Source organism: Podarcis vaucheri (assembly GCF_965113315.1).
Source record: "Podarcis vaucheri genome assembly, chromosome: 4".
In the NCBI taxonomy this organism is placed as follows: Eukaryota; Metazoa; Chordata; class Lepidosauria; order Squamata; family Lacertidae; genus Podarcis; species Podarcis vaucheri.
In genome coordinates this window covers 99189626-99206686 of record NC_138762.1, presented here as the reverse complement: position 1 = coordinate 99206686, position 17061 = coordinate 99189626, and the positions used below count along the sequence as shown (strand labels likewise).

The window sequence follows — 17061 nt, the reverse complement described above, 5'->3', positions numbered from 1 at the left end:
AAGCTAGTACAAAAGTGATGTGTATTGGGTTCAAAACTCCTAAATCCGCTTTCTCAAATTTCCAGATATACTGACTGGCCCCCAAAGGGCAATTCCTGGTGTAGACAACAGTCAGCCAATTGGATCGATGCTCTGACTCTGTCTAAGGACATCTCTCTAAAAGCATAGCTGTCAACTTTTCCCTTTTCTTGCAAGGAATCCTATTCGGAATAAGGGAATTTCCCTTAAAAAAAGGAAAACGTTGACAGCTATGTATAAAAGGGATCCAGGCCAGAGCAACCGCACTGCTAAATAAACCCCAGTGCTGGAATGATTTTATGAACCGTTCCCGTGAAAAGGCGTTCACTGCCATGCTCCCTGTTAGGGGCTCACTCAATATTTCCAGTAGTTCAGAAGAAGAGGCCGTTCTCTCATCTGCGCAGCGAAGCATGTACCTTTGCTGTAGGAAAATGCAAAGTACTAATTGGCTGGCCAGCTTGCAAGGCATTTCTACACAAGAGAATACCTCAGGGCAAGAGCAAGGCTCGCCTCGTGAAGAGAACATGTCATTTAAGGTGCCAGAAATGCCCTGAGTCTCTGGAGTAAGAGTCAGCACCAACACTTTATGCAGCATTTAATCCTTAAAATACACCCACCAAAGCTTATATGGAGGCTTACGTCACTTTTTCTGAAAATGCTTCTCCCTATAAGCATGATGTTTATGCTTAGGCTGCATACACAAAGCACAACCTGCCACAAGAGCTCCTCACCCTTAACAAAACTACAGTTCCCAGGACTTTGGGGGGGGCACTTTAAATGTGCTTTAAATGTATGGTGAGGTGCAACATATAGAATCAATTGCTTGCAACCGGTGTTTTCTGCATGAGACAAACTATCTCCCATCATTTTCAGTAAAACTTGAACTTACCTGCTAATCCCAGTGGCTTCCAGTGCCCTGGAAAATGTTCACACCTAGTCCTTTCCTTTGGGTTGTGCTAGCATTCCCTGCCAGACAGAGCTGAGCATGAGAATTGCAGGTGCACTCAATCTACTTCTAGATTGGCCTCAATCTGAGTATCCAATCTTTGCAGCAAATGACAGGTGTGAGCAATAGAACAGGCAACCAAAACATGCTGGGAAAGATTTTGGGATGTCATCCTGCTCTCATGCCTAAGGGAGCCTTAACTTAAAGAATTAGACTACAGTGAGAAATTGGACAGGGAAATGGGGTTTTTGTGTCCCTAATATCTGTGTGGAAGAAGGGCATTTGACAAGGTTCACATGTCAAAGTTTCCTCTTCCACACAGCCTATCACCAAGTACTAATTTGCATGCCTAGGGGCATTGTGATTTGTCTGTCTGGTGATGTTCATTTCCTCCCCCTTCCCTGGACCAATGCAACTGCAAACATTTCATAAATAGATAAGTCACTCTAAAGCTTTATTTTCCTGGCCCTTTTCATTGCAAATTCATGAGTTATTTTCCCAAATTCATTTTTTTCTTACATGAGGAATCTGCTTCCAAGTAAGCACACCTAGGAATGGGTGATATGCTTTGTTCATCAGCATCAATGCCATACAACCACTTATCAAAATGCATGGCATATGAATAAGAAAGAGCCCATAACTGAAAGCTATGCATAGCCATAGAGTCACTAATTGCAACACAGAGATTACTGTTTGCTTGCCTCCTGCTCCTGGATTTGAGAGTGAACCCACGAGAGTCATTGCGGTTCAGACCAAGGGTCCCAGACCCTTCATGCGTCCCTAATTTCCAGGGAGACCCCTGATTTAGCGAAGCCATCCCAGTTTCTGATTTGATCCCAGAATGTCCCACTTTTCCTTAGGATGTCCGTATTTTCATCAGAGAAATGTTGGAGGCTATGGAGTTATCCGACCCCCAAGCCAAGGAGATAAGTAACTATACAACCTTCAAAGGACTCCTGAAGGCAGCCCTGTCTAGGGAAGATTTTTTTAATGCTTAATGTTTATATTATGTTTTTATTTATATTTTGGAAGCCACCCAGAGTGGCTGGAGCAATCTAGTCAAATGGGTGGGTAGCAAGCTAAATAAATAAATAAATAAATAAATAAATAAATAAATAGGGCGTCCCTATCTTCACTGGAGAAATGTTGGAGGGTATGGGATCGGATCCATTCCAACCAGATGCCTCTTGCATACCCTCCAACATTTCTCCAATGAAAACAGGGACGTCCTATTCCATGATGATTTTATTATTTATACCCCACCCATCTGACTTGGGTTGCTCCAGCCGCGCTGGGCAGCTTCCAATTCATATAAAAACATTGTTGTTGTTTAGTCGTTTAGTCGTGTCCGACTCTTCGTGACCCCATGGACCAGAGCACGCCAGGCATAATAAAAAAACATAATAAAAACATAATAAAACATTAAACATTTAAAAACTTCCAAATGCAGGGCTGCCTTCAGATGCCTTCTTAAGGTTGCATAGTTACTTATCTCCTTGGCTTGGCGGTTGCATAACTCCATACCCTCCAACATTTCTCCAATGAAAATAGGGACGTTCTAAGGAAAAATGGGACATTCCGGATCAAATCAGAAACCAGGACTGTCCCTGGAAAACAGGGACACTTGGAGGGTCTGCTCCTGAAGCCCACCAGCAGGGTGTGACGGCCACAGCCCTTTCCCACTGCTGCTCCTTAGCTCCTTAGTCCTCAGAGTCACAGCCCTCCGGAACCTAAAGGCTGCAAACAGTGAGAAAGGTATCAGAGCAGAATGCCAAAGAGGGCAGGTCTAGTGGCTGCTATATATATATATATATATAAAGCCCTTAGCCACATACAAACAGAGCACTTTCATGAGCTATCAACTTACATGACTCTGGATTGGTATATTATAATTGCAGCTGGCAGCGAAAGCAGCGGAAGCACCTGGCTTTTGCGTTGCCACCCAGTGATATGATTAGACTGTATGGATTGCTCAGCCGCTGAGGCTTGTCACATTCTGCTCAAAACAAGGGAAGGGGAAAGGAAGCTTGTAATGAGTCCCCAGGTAACTGGTATTCCTCTACTCTCTAACTTTAGATATTTATTGTGTGTAAATAGGATCTCTTTATAGTATTGGAGAGGTGGGATAATTCTGCAACTGGGGGAGGACAACTCTCTTTTTAAAGGTTTCATTTACAGTGTGCTATTTATACTATAGGAGACGAGAAGATGGAAAGGCCATTATAGTTTGGTTTTTCACACAAATCTTACTTTGGCTCAGAATAGACCAGGAATATCAAATAGTTATCTTTAGATAAAGTAATTGTTAAATTATGGAAACCAGGAGAAACTGATGTAAAATGCTTTTTTAAAAAAAAATGACAAAAAAAAAACCAGCGCAAATTGCCTTGATTCTACCTGGTTGGTGTCACATTGCAGATTTGACAACCAGATTTTAAGAACATAAAGGTCTATTATCCTTCTAATTGGCCCTTCAAACAATTCCCCTCTGCCTCTGGGTAAGTGATAAATCCTTGGAAGCAGTTGGACTGTTATGTTATGGAACATCTATAGCAGATTTGTGGCAATTTATCATCTCTACTCCCTAAATATGACCGAAAAAAGACATTGGATGGGTGGAAGGAGCAAATTAACCACAAATGTTTCTATATTTGCTCTGAAGGTGAGTAGACTTTCAGTATTCACTGTTGGATATTTCGAGCTGAGGAATGACTTGAAAGTTGATTTCAGAATAAACTAATTTTGCAACATGCTCTTAAGCATTTGCTCTGAAGTTCCATTTCATTTTAGAGGGACTTGTGTGTATTCCCACCCAAGCCCCCGCGACCTTTGGACAAAGGGTGGTATAGATATTTAAACAAACAAACAAACAAACAAACAAACAAACAAACAAATAAGCTTGCTTGGTTGCTGAGGATTGTAGTCAAAAATATTTCAAAAGAGCTGATCAATGTGAAGCTCGATTTTGCTGTAATCATTTATCATCACAAAGTACTTGTAGGATCCTGTTCCTGGCATAGCAGATGGGAAACTGAGAGAGAGAGAGAGAGAGAGAGAGAGGACGATTTCCTCATATCCTCCAGCTGCCCAGATTTACCAGGGACCAACCAGATTTTCTGCTGCCCATCCTTGGTAAATGACTGTCCCATGGTTTGGGGGGTTTTTTAGGGGCAGGTGCCTTTTGAGGCAAATGTATGGTTGCACGCAGCCATTAAAAACCTACTTTCAGTTATTGATGCTCCAGTTCAGATTATTGTAATGTTTTATATGTGGGGCTGCCCATTCAGCTGTTTTCAGAAAACCCAGACATTTAGCAAAATTTTTAAAAATCTGCCCGGATGGTGATTTTACCTCTGAAAAAGAGGACATGTCTGGGAAAGTCCGGACATTTGGCATTTCTATGGTCCTATGGAGAGTATTTGAGCATAATTTATATTGGCTCTATCATCTAAACCACTTCTTTTTCTTTTCCACCTCAAAGAATTGAATATGACAACCATGGGCACCAAACCTGGAGGCATGGCTAATTTCTCCTCTTTGCAGAATCCATGGACTACCTTCGGAAACTGCACAGGCGAAGGCGCAATATTTCAGGACATCTATATCCCTCTAATTTATAGCGTTCTCTTTCTGGTGTGCTTTCCTGGGAACATTATTGTCATTTCCGTGTATGTCTTCAAAATGAGGCCCTGGAAAAGCAGCACCATCATTATGCTAAACTTGGCCATTACAGACCTGCTGTACGTGTCTTGCCTTCCATTCCTGATACAATACTACGCCAGTGGAGAAAACTGGATGTTTGGAGAATTCATGTGCAAGCTTGTCCGCTTCAACTTTTACTTCAACACGTACAGCAGCATCCTCTTCCTCACCTGCTACAGCCTCTTCCGTTTTATTGTCGTCGTCTACCCGATGAACTGCTTTTCCATTCAGAAACGGAGATGGGCCGTTGCCGCCTGTGCTGTAGTTTGGGTTGTGTCCCTGTTGCTGGCCAGCCCGATATTCCACGTGATTACGGCGCAACGAAACGCCCACCGATGGATTTGCCAGGATCTTACTAACTCTGCAGACTTGTTCACGGTGAGGTGGTATAACTGGCTCCTAACGACATTTGCTTTCTTCTTGCCTTTGGTAACTGTCACTCTTTGCTACGCTGTGATTATCTACACCTTGGCAAGAGGGCCTCACACTGGCACTGCTTACAAGCAAAAGGCTCGCCTGTTGGCCATGGTTCTCCTGGCGGTCTTCTATGTCTGTTTCTTGCCATTTCACATCTTCAGAGGAGTTCGCATTGAGCTAATGATCCATCCTGCGAGCTGCCGCACAATGCGGAGAGTCCGGGATATTTTTACTGTGACCCAGTCCTTAGCATCACTGAATACCTTTGGCAACTTAATACTTTATGTTGCATTGGGTGATAACTTCCAGCAGGCCATTCTTTCTGTCTGCAAACTGATCATGAAGACAAATAAGAAATAGATAAGGAGGAAAAGCGATGTGCCTTGCCCAGAACATGAAAGAATAGGTTGCGTTTGCTGTTGCCCTAAACCTGCGTAATTTCAGCAGAGGCATAAGACTTCTTCAGGTGCAAAAGCTTCCATGTATTCCTGGAAATAAAATGTATGCACCCACTTTCCTTTGTTTCCCAGAACGTAAGGTGTGTATCAGTTGCTTTCGATTCATGGCATTCCTTTTGATCCTCTTCATATTGAAGGAGTTGTGTTAAACAGAGTTGTTTAGGAAGCGATCCTATAGCAAGTTATGCCAACCTTGAACAGGCTAGGATCCAGTGGATTTGGCTTAACTCCAGCATCCTCAACTTAGTCAGAGCTAAGTCAGTGTAAATCAGAGGGGACGTAGGCTAGATCCTAAGCCCATCCAGCTTCATCACATATGCAGGAACCCAGCATAAATTAAACCAGTAAAACTGGTGGCATAACTCAAACACTATTTTAAAAGCTTGTTTTCCCCCTGACAGGCTTAGGCCAGCTCAAGCCAGCAGTAAACCGAGTGCTGAGTGGAGTTTGCATCTGGTGTAACAACACCAGCTGAACTTACGCCAGTTTGGTTCACAACAGCTTCTTGTGCATAGGATTGCTCTCTTTGCCACTGAGTCCTGCAGTTCAGTTTTTGACACCACACATAACTTTACAGTGGATTCTTATGGCCATGTGCCACAAAGTAGTTATGGGTCTGTCCTTCCCCCACCACATAAACTCATCTGTGTTTCCTGGGTGCATGCTAAACAAGAACCTGGAACCCTCATGGTCGGTGGCATGGACCCCTTGAGATCCCAAGGTGGAAGAAGAGGGAGCAATATTGTTTTCTCAGTTCCCAGAATGACTTCCTGCAGTCTATTAACTCTCTCAGCTGGGCAAGACACAGCACACACACAGCAAAAGTTTGAAATGAAGCTCAAGCACACAAGCCTCTTATTGTAGTTGAAGCAGGAGATAACATTTTAGAGAACATATGTATGCGTTTATATATGTATAAGGCACATTTGAGTATGATAGAATCAGGATTGTTGTGTTTGTGATGCACTTCATCAGAGGCACATGTTATTAGATAGTTCACTTCTCAAGCTTCTTTCAAGAAGGACATGCTGATAATTTCTATTTTGGGTCGATAACTGACCAATATCCCGGCCCCCATAAAAAATTGCATCAACCAATGCAGATATTCACAAAACTTCAGAACTCAAAGTTGCAGTTTCTTCTCGAGGAGACCTCACTCTTACATGGGGTCTGACAATGTCAACACTGCCTTATGCTCAACCACTAGAGCCCTATTCCCTGCCAGGCGCTTAGAACATTACAGCAAGGTTTTCTTTCTAAGTGTGCTGAAGCTCTAACGCAAGGGCCAGCAAAGCTTTTGTCGCTTGGGCCGGTTCATGGTCCCACAGACGCCGTGGTGGGCCACAGTGTGCGCATGTGCGTGTGTGTGCGTGCACATGCATGTGCAAACACTATTTCTGGCGTGGAGGAGGTGTGTGCAGCTTCCCATTGGCTGCAGGAGCTAATGGGAAGCTGGCCAGCGTCGTGGAAGGATGTCCCTGCTCTGCTCTGCGCTGGTTTAGCTTGTGGCCCATGGGCCTTAGGTTGCCGACCCCTGCTCTGACCTTTAGAGGGCCAGACTTGGAGTGGGAAAACCTGGGTTAAGATCTCCACTCACCCATGAAGGTCACTGGGTGACCGTGAATCAGTTACTGTCCCTCTGCCTAATCTCACTGGGTTGTTGTAAGGGGGGAAATAGGAGCAGGGAGTCATGGATGCTGCCCTGAGCTCCTTAAAGGAAAGACGGAGCTTAAATGTAATAAATCAGTGTTTCCCACAAATGGGTCTCCAGCTGTTTTTGGACTACAACTCCCAACATCCTTAGCTAGCAAGCCCAGTGGTCAGGGGGGTGGGAATTGTAGTCCAAAAACAGTTGGAGATCCAAGTTTGGGAAACTCTGTAATAAATAAATGAATGGAAAGTTCCCCTTTACTTACCCTGACTCAACTCCCTAAATCTTAATCTCATGGGCAGCGTCAGAATCTGGAGTGCCAGGAAGCCAGGGCTTTCTAAGCATTTAGTTTCTGATTAGAGGACTTCTTCCCATGTATCACCAATATACCTCCTGCACACTGATTTTACTTTGCTTTGTCTTCTGATGCAGTTTCTGAAATTGTTTCTGGTTTTATGTCCATGTTGTATTTCATATTTATGGTTTTGTTTGATTAAAAAAAAGAAGATCTGCAGACCTCCTGCAGGACTTGTTGTTAACGCGCGCTATAAAAACATTGTAAATAAAATAAATAAATTTTACCCAGATTGTGACTTGTACCAACCTTCTGCTGCCAAGCACAACAGGTCTGAAGTCATAGGAGCATACAAAGATCCCTGCTGAATCAGACCACTCTAGTTGTAGGGTTGGTTCCAGTTGGGAAGAGCAATCCAAATTATAGGAAGCCAGTGTAATTTACACCGGGGTAAATTATGCCCGTCCAACCTGCCCCATTTCCAAACTCTGTTTGGGAGCAGGTCTACTTGTGACCCGGAAACTACAACTAATCCAGAATGCGGCAGCTAGACTGGTGACAGGGAGCGGCCGAGACCATATAACACTGGTCTTGAAAGACCTGCACTGGCTCCCAGGACCTCTGCCCAGTATACCCGAAGGAGCGTCTCCACCTCCATCGTTCCGCCTGGAGACTGAGGTCCAGCTCCGACGGCCTTCTGGCGGTTCCCTCGCTGCGAGAAGCCAAGTTACAGGGAACCAGGCAGAGGGCCTTCTCGGTAGTGGCACCCGCCCTGTGGAACGCCCTCCCACCAGCTGTCAAAGAGAAAAATAACTACCTAACTATTAGAAGACATCTGAATGCAGGCCTGTTTAGGGAAGCTTTTAATGTTTAATAGGTTATTGTATTTTAGTGCTTTGTTGGAAGCCACCCAGAGTGGCTGGGGAAACCCAGCCAGATGGGCGGGGTATAAATAAATTATTATTATTATTATTATTATTATTATTATTATTATTATTATTATTATCTGCTGGTTGAAATAGCCCAAGCCTGGAAGAAGGAAAACAAGCTTAAAATTGCACAACCCTTTTTGCCAGGGTAACTTCCGCTGAGTTGCTAGCTCACGTGACTGAGCTGAACGAAGTTTGGAATAGGGGTAAGTCTCTCCCCACACCTTCACTCTCCTGCCCTGTGACACCCCCACCAGCCCAGAATGCCCTATTTTCATGACTCACTGCAGCTTCAGCTCAGACAATGAGCTTCGGCTGAGCCAGGATGGGAGACTTACGTCTGTTCCAGACTCTACTCCTGCCGGCAGATCTTGGGTTTGGCTCGCCTCCTTGGGCACAATGATCACAAAGTAAGGAATGGACATGAGGGCTTAACTAGATGTGCAACACCAAGAAAGGGAGCAGTGATCTGGGTCAGGGATACACACAGAGGTGCTCCCTTGCCCACAGCCCCACTACGGCTTTTTGTAAAACAAAAGCATTCCTCTCCCATGTAATGCCTAGTTATCTCCTGAAGTGCAAACGTTTGGCACTAAGAAAGTGTGTTGGTTTCCAGGGAGTGCATGGATCCACAAAGCCTTCGTTGCTTGTTATATTTCATTCGGAACCCAACCACACGGACAGCGCAGATTCTTTTATTGGGCTGACAAAAACTTCCAAAGGCCTGCAAACCATCTCTGTACTATCTAAATCAACCAGGACCACAAATAAATATAGCAGGGTTTCTGATACACAATATTTGCAAAGGGTTAGTGTCAATCAGCACACAAAAGGGGGAAAAAATCCATGCAAATATCTGGCTGGTGCATATCACACCAATTCATTGGCACTGCAAAGCATTACAAACAGAGATCTGCACTGCAGAACTGAGCCCCCTGCTCTGGCTGGTGACAGATTTGCATAAACAAAACCTAAAGAATAGCAGTCAGGATGACTTCACATACAAGAAGGATGGGGCGGGGAGGGGGGGGACCCAAGGGCGCAGAGAGTCTGACCACATAGCTTTGTGTCAACTGTAATTTTCCATGAGTCTGAGGTGGCGGCCTGCCTCTGGAGTTATCATACGACTACAGGCAATTTCCAGTTAGCAGCAGCTGTCTTGGGGCCAACCAGGATATCTCAGTTGGTGGAGCATGAAACTCTTGATCTCATGGTCATGAGTTTGAGACTCACGTTGGGCAAAAGATTCCTCCATTGCAGAGGGTTGGATGATGACCCTCGTGTTAGAGGCAAGAAATCAACTTCCTGTTTGAAGAAGAGGAGTTTGGATTGGATATCCCGCTTTATCACTACCCGAAGGAGTCTCAAAGCAGCTAACAATTTCCTTTGCCTTCCTCCCCCACAACAAACACTCTGTGAGGTGAGAGGGGCTGAGAGTCTTCAAAGAAGTGTGACTAGCCCAAGGTCACCCAGCAGCTGCATGTGGAGGAGCGAAGATGCGAACCTGGTTCACCAGATTACGAGTCTACCGCTCTTAACCACTACACCACACTGGCTCATAAATAGTTTATGGAAGTCTTGTCAGCTTTAAGAAGAACCTACAGTAGGCCTTTGCAGGGCTCTTATCTGTCCCAGCATCCTATTCCTCACACTGGCCAGCCAGATGTCTATGGAAGCCCACCAGTGCAGCAATCCACACTTGCTCTTTGCCCTCTAGAAGAAGGCATTCAGTAGTCAGGCTTCCTGGTGGTATGTTGCTATCATGGCTAGCAGAGGCTGATAACCTTAACCATCATGACTTTGTAAAACCCTTTCAAAGCCATTGTCACTACCTCTCATGGGAGCCAATTACAGACTCTGCTAACCCTGAAATAGTACCTTGGGTTAAGAACTTTGCTTCAGGATGAGAACAGAAATCATGCTCTGGCTGTGCGGCAGCAGCAGGAGACCCCATTAGCTAAAGTGGTGCTTCAGGTTAAGAACAGTTTCAAGTTAAGAATGGACCTCTGGAATGAATTAAGTACTTAACCAGAGGTACCACTGTATTTGGTGTTAACTCTGGAAGTGTATACTTCTTCTTCTTCTTCTTCTTCTTCTTCTTCTTATTATTATTATTATTATTGCTGCACCTGAGGCAAACCACAAAATGCCCTCCCTGCCAATAAATAAGGGGAGGGAATGAAGATCTACATCAGGAGCAAGTGAGAAAATAAAATGAACCGATTCTTCTCAGTCGAACTGGGACTCATAGGCTGTCATGTGTTTGGGGAGGGGAGGTATCACTCAGAATCATGAAGGGTGGGTGCAGAGCCTTGGAGATCCCAGAAGGCAGAGATCACCATTTCCTCAGAAATAGTGTGCACAAATATGGCAATTTCATTTTTTTAGAGTTTGGTGCTGTGGGTTAGGTTTGGGTTGCAAATCTCACATGATTCACCAGCTATTCTCTCCACCAATTTTACATTCTTAAATTGGCAGTGCTCTTTCAAGTGGTAGCTTTGGCGGCCCTACTTTGTTTAGGTATATCAAAACATTGGTTGACCACACCTGTTTAGCAGGGTCATGGTGTCCCATGGAAATGTATTTCATTTGACTATGTGGGTGAATGTTAAAACTGTAGACGAAAAATGGATAAGGTGTGCGTACACAAATGCTGTAATTTATGTAAAAATTTGGTTGTGTGATTTTCGTTGAAAATAAATGCCAAGTCAACATGACTGCATTGGGCAACTAGTTGAGAACTATTGCGTCTGATGGCTGCCAAACGCTTTATTTGCAAAAGGTGAGATGGGGCGAAAAAGATTTCGGGCACAAACGTAAGAGAGACAGGACCAAACCTGTAGTTCTCCTGGAGGCCTCAGATTTTCACTACCTCCAAACAAAGTTCTGTAAAATGGGGAAGGTAAATACCTGCCTTCATATTCAGTGAAAGATTCATTCATTTAAAGTATTTTTTACCTTTCTCTTCAGTCAGAAAAGGCTCTTAGGGTGGCTTACAGCAGTCAATAACAGGTAAGTACCTGACCTCAGGTTCAGACCTCCAATTGTCCCTATTTTCCTATAGTCCCGGATTTACAGAAGCTGTCCCAGTTTCTGATTTGATCTTGGAATGTTCTGCTTTTCCTTAAGACACCCCTAGTTTCACTGGAGAAATGTTAGAGCATATGGAGTTATGTGACCCCTGATCCAAGGAGATAAGTAACTATACAACCTTTAGAAGACATCTGAAGGCAGCCCTGGAAAGTTTTTTAAAATGTTTAGCAGATCTGGGACATACCTTCAGTCCAAGCATGGAGATGCTTGTCTTAAGTTGTTACTATATTGCATTGATTAAAAAAACCAATATTGGAGGTGGTTTTGCTGCTGCAACCCACCAAAGCTCAGAGGGCCCTACCCACCAGCTGAAGACCAGTTGTATGGGCAGATTACATGTTCTGGGACACAAAGAAACAGAGGAGGTAGACACAAATACTCCTCTTCACACTTTCTGCTATGTCTTGTGGAGAACACACACACACAGTGTGACATTTTTATTTAGGTGGCAAAAACAAAAACAGTCTACAAACAGGTGTCCTCATAGATCATTGCTCACTCAGTATGTAGAAACTCATTTCAAGAAGGAAGGAGCAAGCAGTCAATGTATTGCAGAAGTGAGCAAAGGGGTTATTTCATCTCATAGGCAACTGGGCCCAAATATTGTCTCTTGTCAGGTTTTCTTTCCTCATCTCATCTATCAGCAGCAGAGCCAGAGATGACTCAATTCTGGGTGGAGATGTGCTTTGCTAAGCCAAGATGCAGGTGTCACCAAGTTATTCACCTATGCACAGATCACAAACCAGAGGTTGTCATTCAAACAAACATCTCTGTTTAAATAAAAAAGGGAGACTAACCTCCAGCCAAACCACAGTGGAGGGAAACACAATCAGAGCATCAACCAAAGATTCTACTCAATCCACTGTTTAAAGCCAGTGTTTGCTCATCATTGTTCATTTACTACTTCATATATTCCAAGGCGACTAGAAGAAGCACAAACAAATTCCTATTCTCACCTCAACACCTTGCATTTGAAAGATTGTGGATCTTGACGGCAGTGGGAGAATTATAATTAGGGGTGGTTGGGGGAAGTTTGCATTTCAAGGTACTTCCTGAAACAATATGCGAACCGAAACACACCAGTCTTTCGGAGTTCATACATTTCTGAATTTTGCAATGCAGTTCTCCAATCAAGTAATGTGTGCAAATGTGGTTATACTGGGGTAAAGCAGGTGTAAAAATGCAGGTACCAGTGAAAATTACTTGCAAAAATACATTGTATTTTGGGAGACAGCTTTACTAAAAAGGATTTTTTTCATCAAAACTGCATAAACAATGTGTGCATTAGGAGAAAATTGCAGTAAAATGCCGGTGAATTTTCATGACAACTAAAGAAATACACAGTGCTGTGAAAATGTGCCAAACTGAATGTAAGAGAGCAATCTTACAGCAAGATCTTCTGGATGAGCAGATTAGAATCCAGCAGATCTTCAGCTGATTTGGGATGTTCCCAGCACAGCCAGGCTGCACCAGCCTAAGTCCTTCATCTTTAGCTCAGCAATAGATATTTTAGCTCAGCCAGAGATAAACATGTATCTCTCTCATCCTGGCTCAACCAGGAACCAGCCAAGCTTAGCATATCTTAAGATGGGGTAAATCCTGAATTCAGTACTGCTGAATTGAGTTTGGCTCTGGTGCAGGGCCAGCCCATTCATGAGGCAGACTGAAGCAGCCTCCTCAGGTGGTGGAATCCAGAAGTTCCTTTGTGGATACCCCACCACCACTACCAGATAAGCGGCTGTGGTAGGTTTCAGATTTTGGTGAGATCTCGCCCAAACCCCAGAGCCATAGTTGTGCGACCTTAGAAAACAAGGTTTAGGTTGCAGTGTACGTCCAGAGCAGCACCTTCCTATTTTTGTCTCAGGTAATGAAACAGAGCAGGCCACCTCATTTCTGATGTAACTTTATGCCATCATAACTTACATCAGTTCCTTGTGTATAGAATTGCTCCCCTAGACTGGAAAAAATAAGAAGTTGAGAGAAACTGAAACTGACAGATTTGCCCATCCCCAATTAGAAATAATGTTTGGGACAAACAGGTATCTTCACTTGAATGGGCAAAACAGGGAAATCAAATACTTGGAAAAGGAACAATAGGTTCCATTACAGCTCCACTGTCCACACCTCCAACAATTTTTCTAATTCTGGATTCCAGTTTCCTATACATCTAAGGCTAGCCTTGGATATTAAATATTGTACATATAAAAGTAAGATGATAGAAAAGGCTACCACACCAATTTTCTGTATACAGAGAGTCTTTTGTACAGGGGCGGAACATTACTGTGTTTTTACTGTATATTCCTTTCGTATTCATGTGCTGTTTGCTGCTTTGGGGGCCTTTGGGCTAAAAAGAGAGAGATATAAATAAACCATAGCACAACATAACATTTAATTATGCAGTAGGAAGCGATATAGTCTAGGAGCTGCTTGACCATAACAGCTGCTGTTTTTTTACGGTTTTCAGGAACAACCTTATGTGAAATGCTTGGGTGTGGGGAGTATGTAGGGCCTTAAATGAAACCCACAAGCCCCATTCTCAAATGCCCAGGGTCAGCTTCCACACACTGGAATCTTGGGTAGCTGCCCGAGCCTCAGCAGAGCCCATAACTGATATCTCCTCAGGCGTGCCTTCATCCCAAGCCCAGCACTCTGAGCGTCACTGGCTTCCCCGCTAGAACATTACTCTGGTGCATTGTGTAGAATTAAAAGTGCATCTAGATCCAAGCATTCTTCACTAACTGGAACACTGGTATGGCTGTTGTGGGCTGCTGCTGCGACCGTCAGGTAAGCCCACCAGGGCACAAAGATGGAAGAACCCCATCCCCCTGGGAACCTTGCCCAAGGGAGGCTCAAATCTGGAACTGCCCCTGCTAATTCTGCTTAAAAGGTAAAGGGACCCCTGACCATTAGGTCCAGTCGTGACCGACTCTGGGGTTGCGGCGCTCATCTCGCTTTACTGGCCGAGGGAGCCAGCGTACAGCTTCCGGGTCATGTGGCCAGCATGACTAAGCCGCTTCTGGCGAACCAGAGCAACACATGGAAACGCTGTTTACGTTCCCGCTGGAGCAGTACCTATTTATCTACTTGCACTTTGACATGCTTTCGAACTGCTAGGTTGGCAGGAGCAGGGACCGAGCAATGGGAGCTCACCCCATCGCGGGGATTCGAACCGCCGACTTTCTGATCAGCAAGTCCTAGGCTCTGTGGTTTAACCCACAGCGCCACCCGCGTCCCATTAATTCTGCTTAGCTTTAGCCAAATCACGCTCCCCCCAGGGCCTTTTAAAAGAGTAGCTAAGGGATCTGTATCAAAGTGAAGGTGACTAGATCCCCTTTGTCCTTCACCCCATAATTCAAGCACTGGTGATGTGATCATATTGATGGGAAAGGAAGATGCAATTAGCAGAGGTATGCTGAATATTTATCTTACTGCACTGATGTGTTTTCTTAGGTATGTCAAGTGATAGTCATTCTATTGTAACAGCCTCTGGCTAGATCAAATAATAAGTATTGTGCTGTAATAATAATTTTACTTTGAAATGACTCCTCTGCAGGAAAAATGATCTAGACGCAATGCCTTGTTTTGGTTTTTTTGTACATTGGTTTGCTGCCCTTAACCACATGAGGGAGCAGGAAAGCTTTGTATTACTTGAGAAGCCTGCAGAAGCATTCCTTCAGGAAGTGGTTTCTACCACAGAAGTCTTAGCTTCTTTTGCTATTTACTGTATTTTTAAAAAAATAATGCTCATACCCAAAGGGTTTGAGGCAGCTTCAACTGCCTAAATTTCCATCTAGGTCAGAACTAATACTGGGCCTGACTCTGACCAAGGGAGATCAAGCTGGGTGTGGTTCCGCATAACAATGGCGTTATACAGCAAGACTCCATACCGCTCAACAGTCCCGTTTTGCACCTGAGCACTGGACCAAAAGGGGCTCGGTTTCTGCTCTCATGCTCTGGTGCAAATCATCTGGCTCACACCAGAGTGATGGACCAAAAGACCAAAAAAAATGAGTGTCTTGATTTTGATCTGTGGGATGTTGAAGGGTATGAGACTGCAGACGACTGTGCTGTTTATCTTTATCAAGTAGGAAGATGGAAGAGATTGCTTTGGGATGCCCATGAAAATATGCCTCATTTTAGTCAAAGGTAATTTTGTGTGTGTGTGCATTTTAGATTATAGAAATCTCTAATAAGTAGGCCCGTTTAAATCAGGGGTGGTAGACCTCCTCCAGTTGTGGTAACTCCAGCTCTCATCAGTCCAAGCTAGCGCAGCCAACAGTCAGGGATGATGGGAGTTCACGCTGACTGAGAGGGACCATGTGCATTGCTGTCCAGGTGTCTGAACAACTGAAGGGGCATAGGCAGTAAGGTCTTGCCTGATATTCTTGGCTGAAGCTAGGCACAGTGTGCTATTTCATGCCTTAATGCTGTATAGAAGCCGGGTCTAATAACTGGGCTTCCTACAAGCTAGCATTGTGTAGCATCCCATGAGTTGGGAATGGGTATACGGGTGGGACCAGGGCACTCCGTCGGGAGAGCTTAGCTTTACCATTTCTCTTTCTTGCTGCACTAATCTGTCTGCTTCTCTGCAAATGGTAACCAGACTCAGCTAATCAGCCTTTATGTGCAATTTAGGCTTTCCAAGGCAGGCTAGTCCTGGTCTTTATGACCAGAAGCAGGCGAGCTGTGGGCGTTGCATACCAATTCTTGCTGTAGATAAATTAAGTGCATAGCCTTCCTCCAAAGGTGTGCTTGTTGCCTCTGAATCAGAACGAACAGGGAGCTTCTGGAAAAACAAAACATAGCCTGCTGGAACAAAATAAAGTGTACTTGGATGTTTGCCTGCCTGATTCTTCCTCTTTATTTCATCTTGGTTTGATGTAAATGTTACTGTTATTTTTAATGGGGGGGTTTGGGGGGGAGCGGAGCCTCTTCAAACAACTCATATTATGAACCCATCTCCCTTTTCCTCTCATCCAACCACTTCACCGAGTGCTACATTTCACTTTGCGAGTTCTCAAGCAATACGTCCTTTTCCCAGCAGCAGTCAAATCTTCCCAAAGGACAAATAGATTTTTATTCCTCCCCCCCTTTAAACTAGCTTATTGCCTAGAATAGATATCTGAGAAACACATGCGCACGGTTCTCTAATCCTTATAATCTATAATCTATAATCCTTTACCACCCACATGCTCCTGTTTTCGGGAGGCAAGCTGCTAATTAGAATGCAGATTACTATAGCTGGAATTTATAGCAGGGGAATGTCAGTGTAACAGCAACTCTTAGCAGAAATGTGAAACCAACCTCTCCTTGAGAACTTCTCTACATGAGATAATTTGCTAATCCTTCCTTAAAGCCTTCCTTCCAATAGCTGGGCCACAATCCAAGAAACGCTCAGCTGGGCATGCTTAAAGTCAGTGGAATCAGTGGGCTTAATTTAAGCATGTCTAACTCGGTGGTGGATTGGGGCCCTAGCGTACTTCTCGAATATCCAGGGATTCAAGAGGCTTTCTTATTTTAATGAAAAACACCATCCTTTTGTGTTAGCATTT

General features: G+C 44.1%; 1 protein-coding gene and 1 pseudogene across 5 annotated transcripts in view; one reads left to right on the top strand and one right to left on the bottom strand.

Annotated features, from left to right (window-relative positions):
• The first annotated feature begins 2973 nt into the window (after nucleotides 1-2973).
• LOC309531668 (2-oxoglutarate receptor 1 pseudogene) lies at nucleotides 2974-5548 on the top strand (annotated as a pseudogene). The gene is made up of 2 exons (XR_014224705.1): nucleotides 2974-3008; nucleotides 4446-5548. The product of XR_014224705.1 is annotated as a 2-oxoglutarate receptor 1 pseudogene (transcript).
• A 6394-nt stretch (nucleotides 5549-11942) lies between these two features.
• The window catches only part of LOC309530190 (uncharacterized protein), a 28009-nt gene continuing 22890 nt past the window's right edge, over nucleotides 11943-17061 (bottom strand). For 2 of the 4 annotated variants that reach the window (XM_082218917.1, XM_082218919.1), the window contains one exon: nucleotides 11943-12233. Coding sequence is in view for 1 of the 4 variants with exons in the window: in XM_082218919.1 (XP_082075045.1) it covers nucleotides 12226-12233 (8 nt within the window). In the remaining 3 variants the exon portion in view is untranslated. The remainder of the gene's footprint in view (nucleotides 12234-17061) is intronic. The other 2 variants (XR_014218643.1, XR_014218644.1) reach the window with 1 other exon arrangement.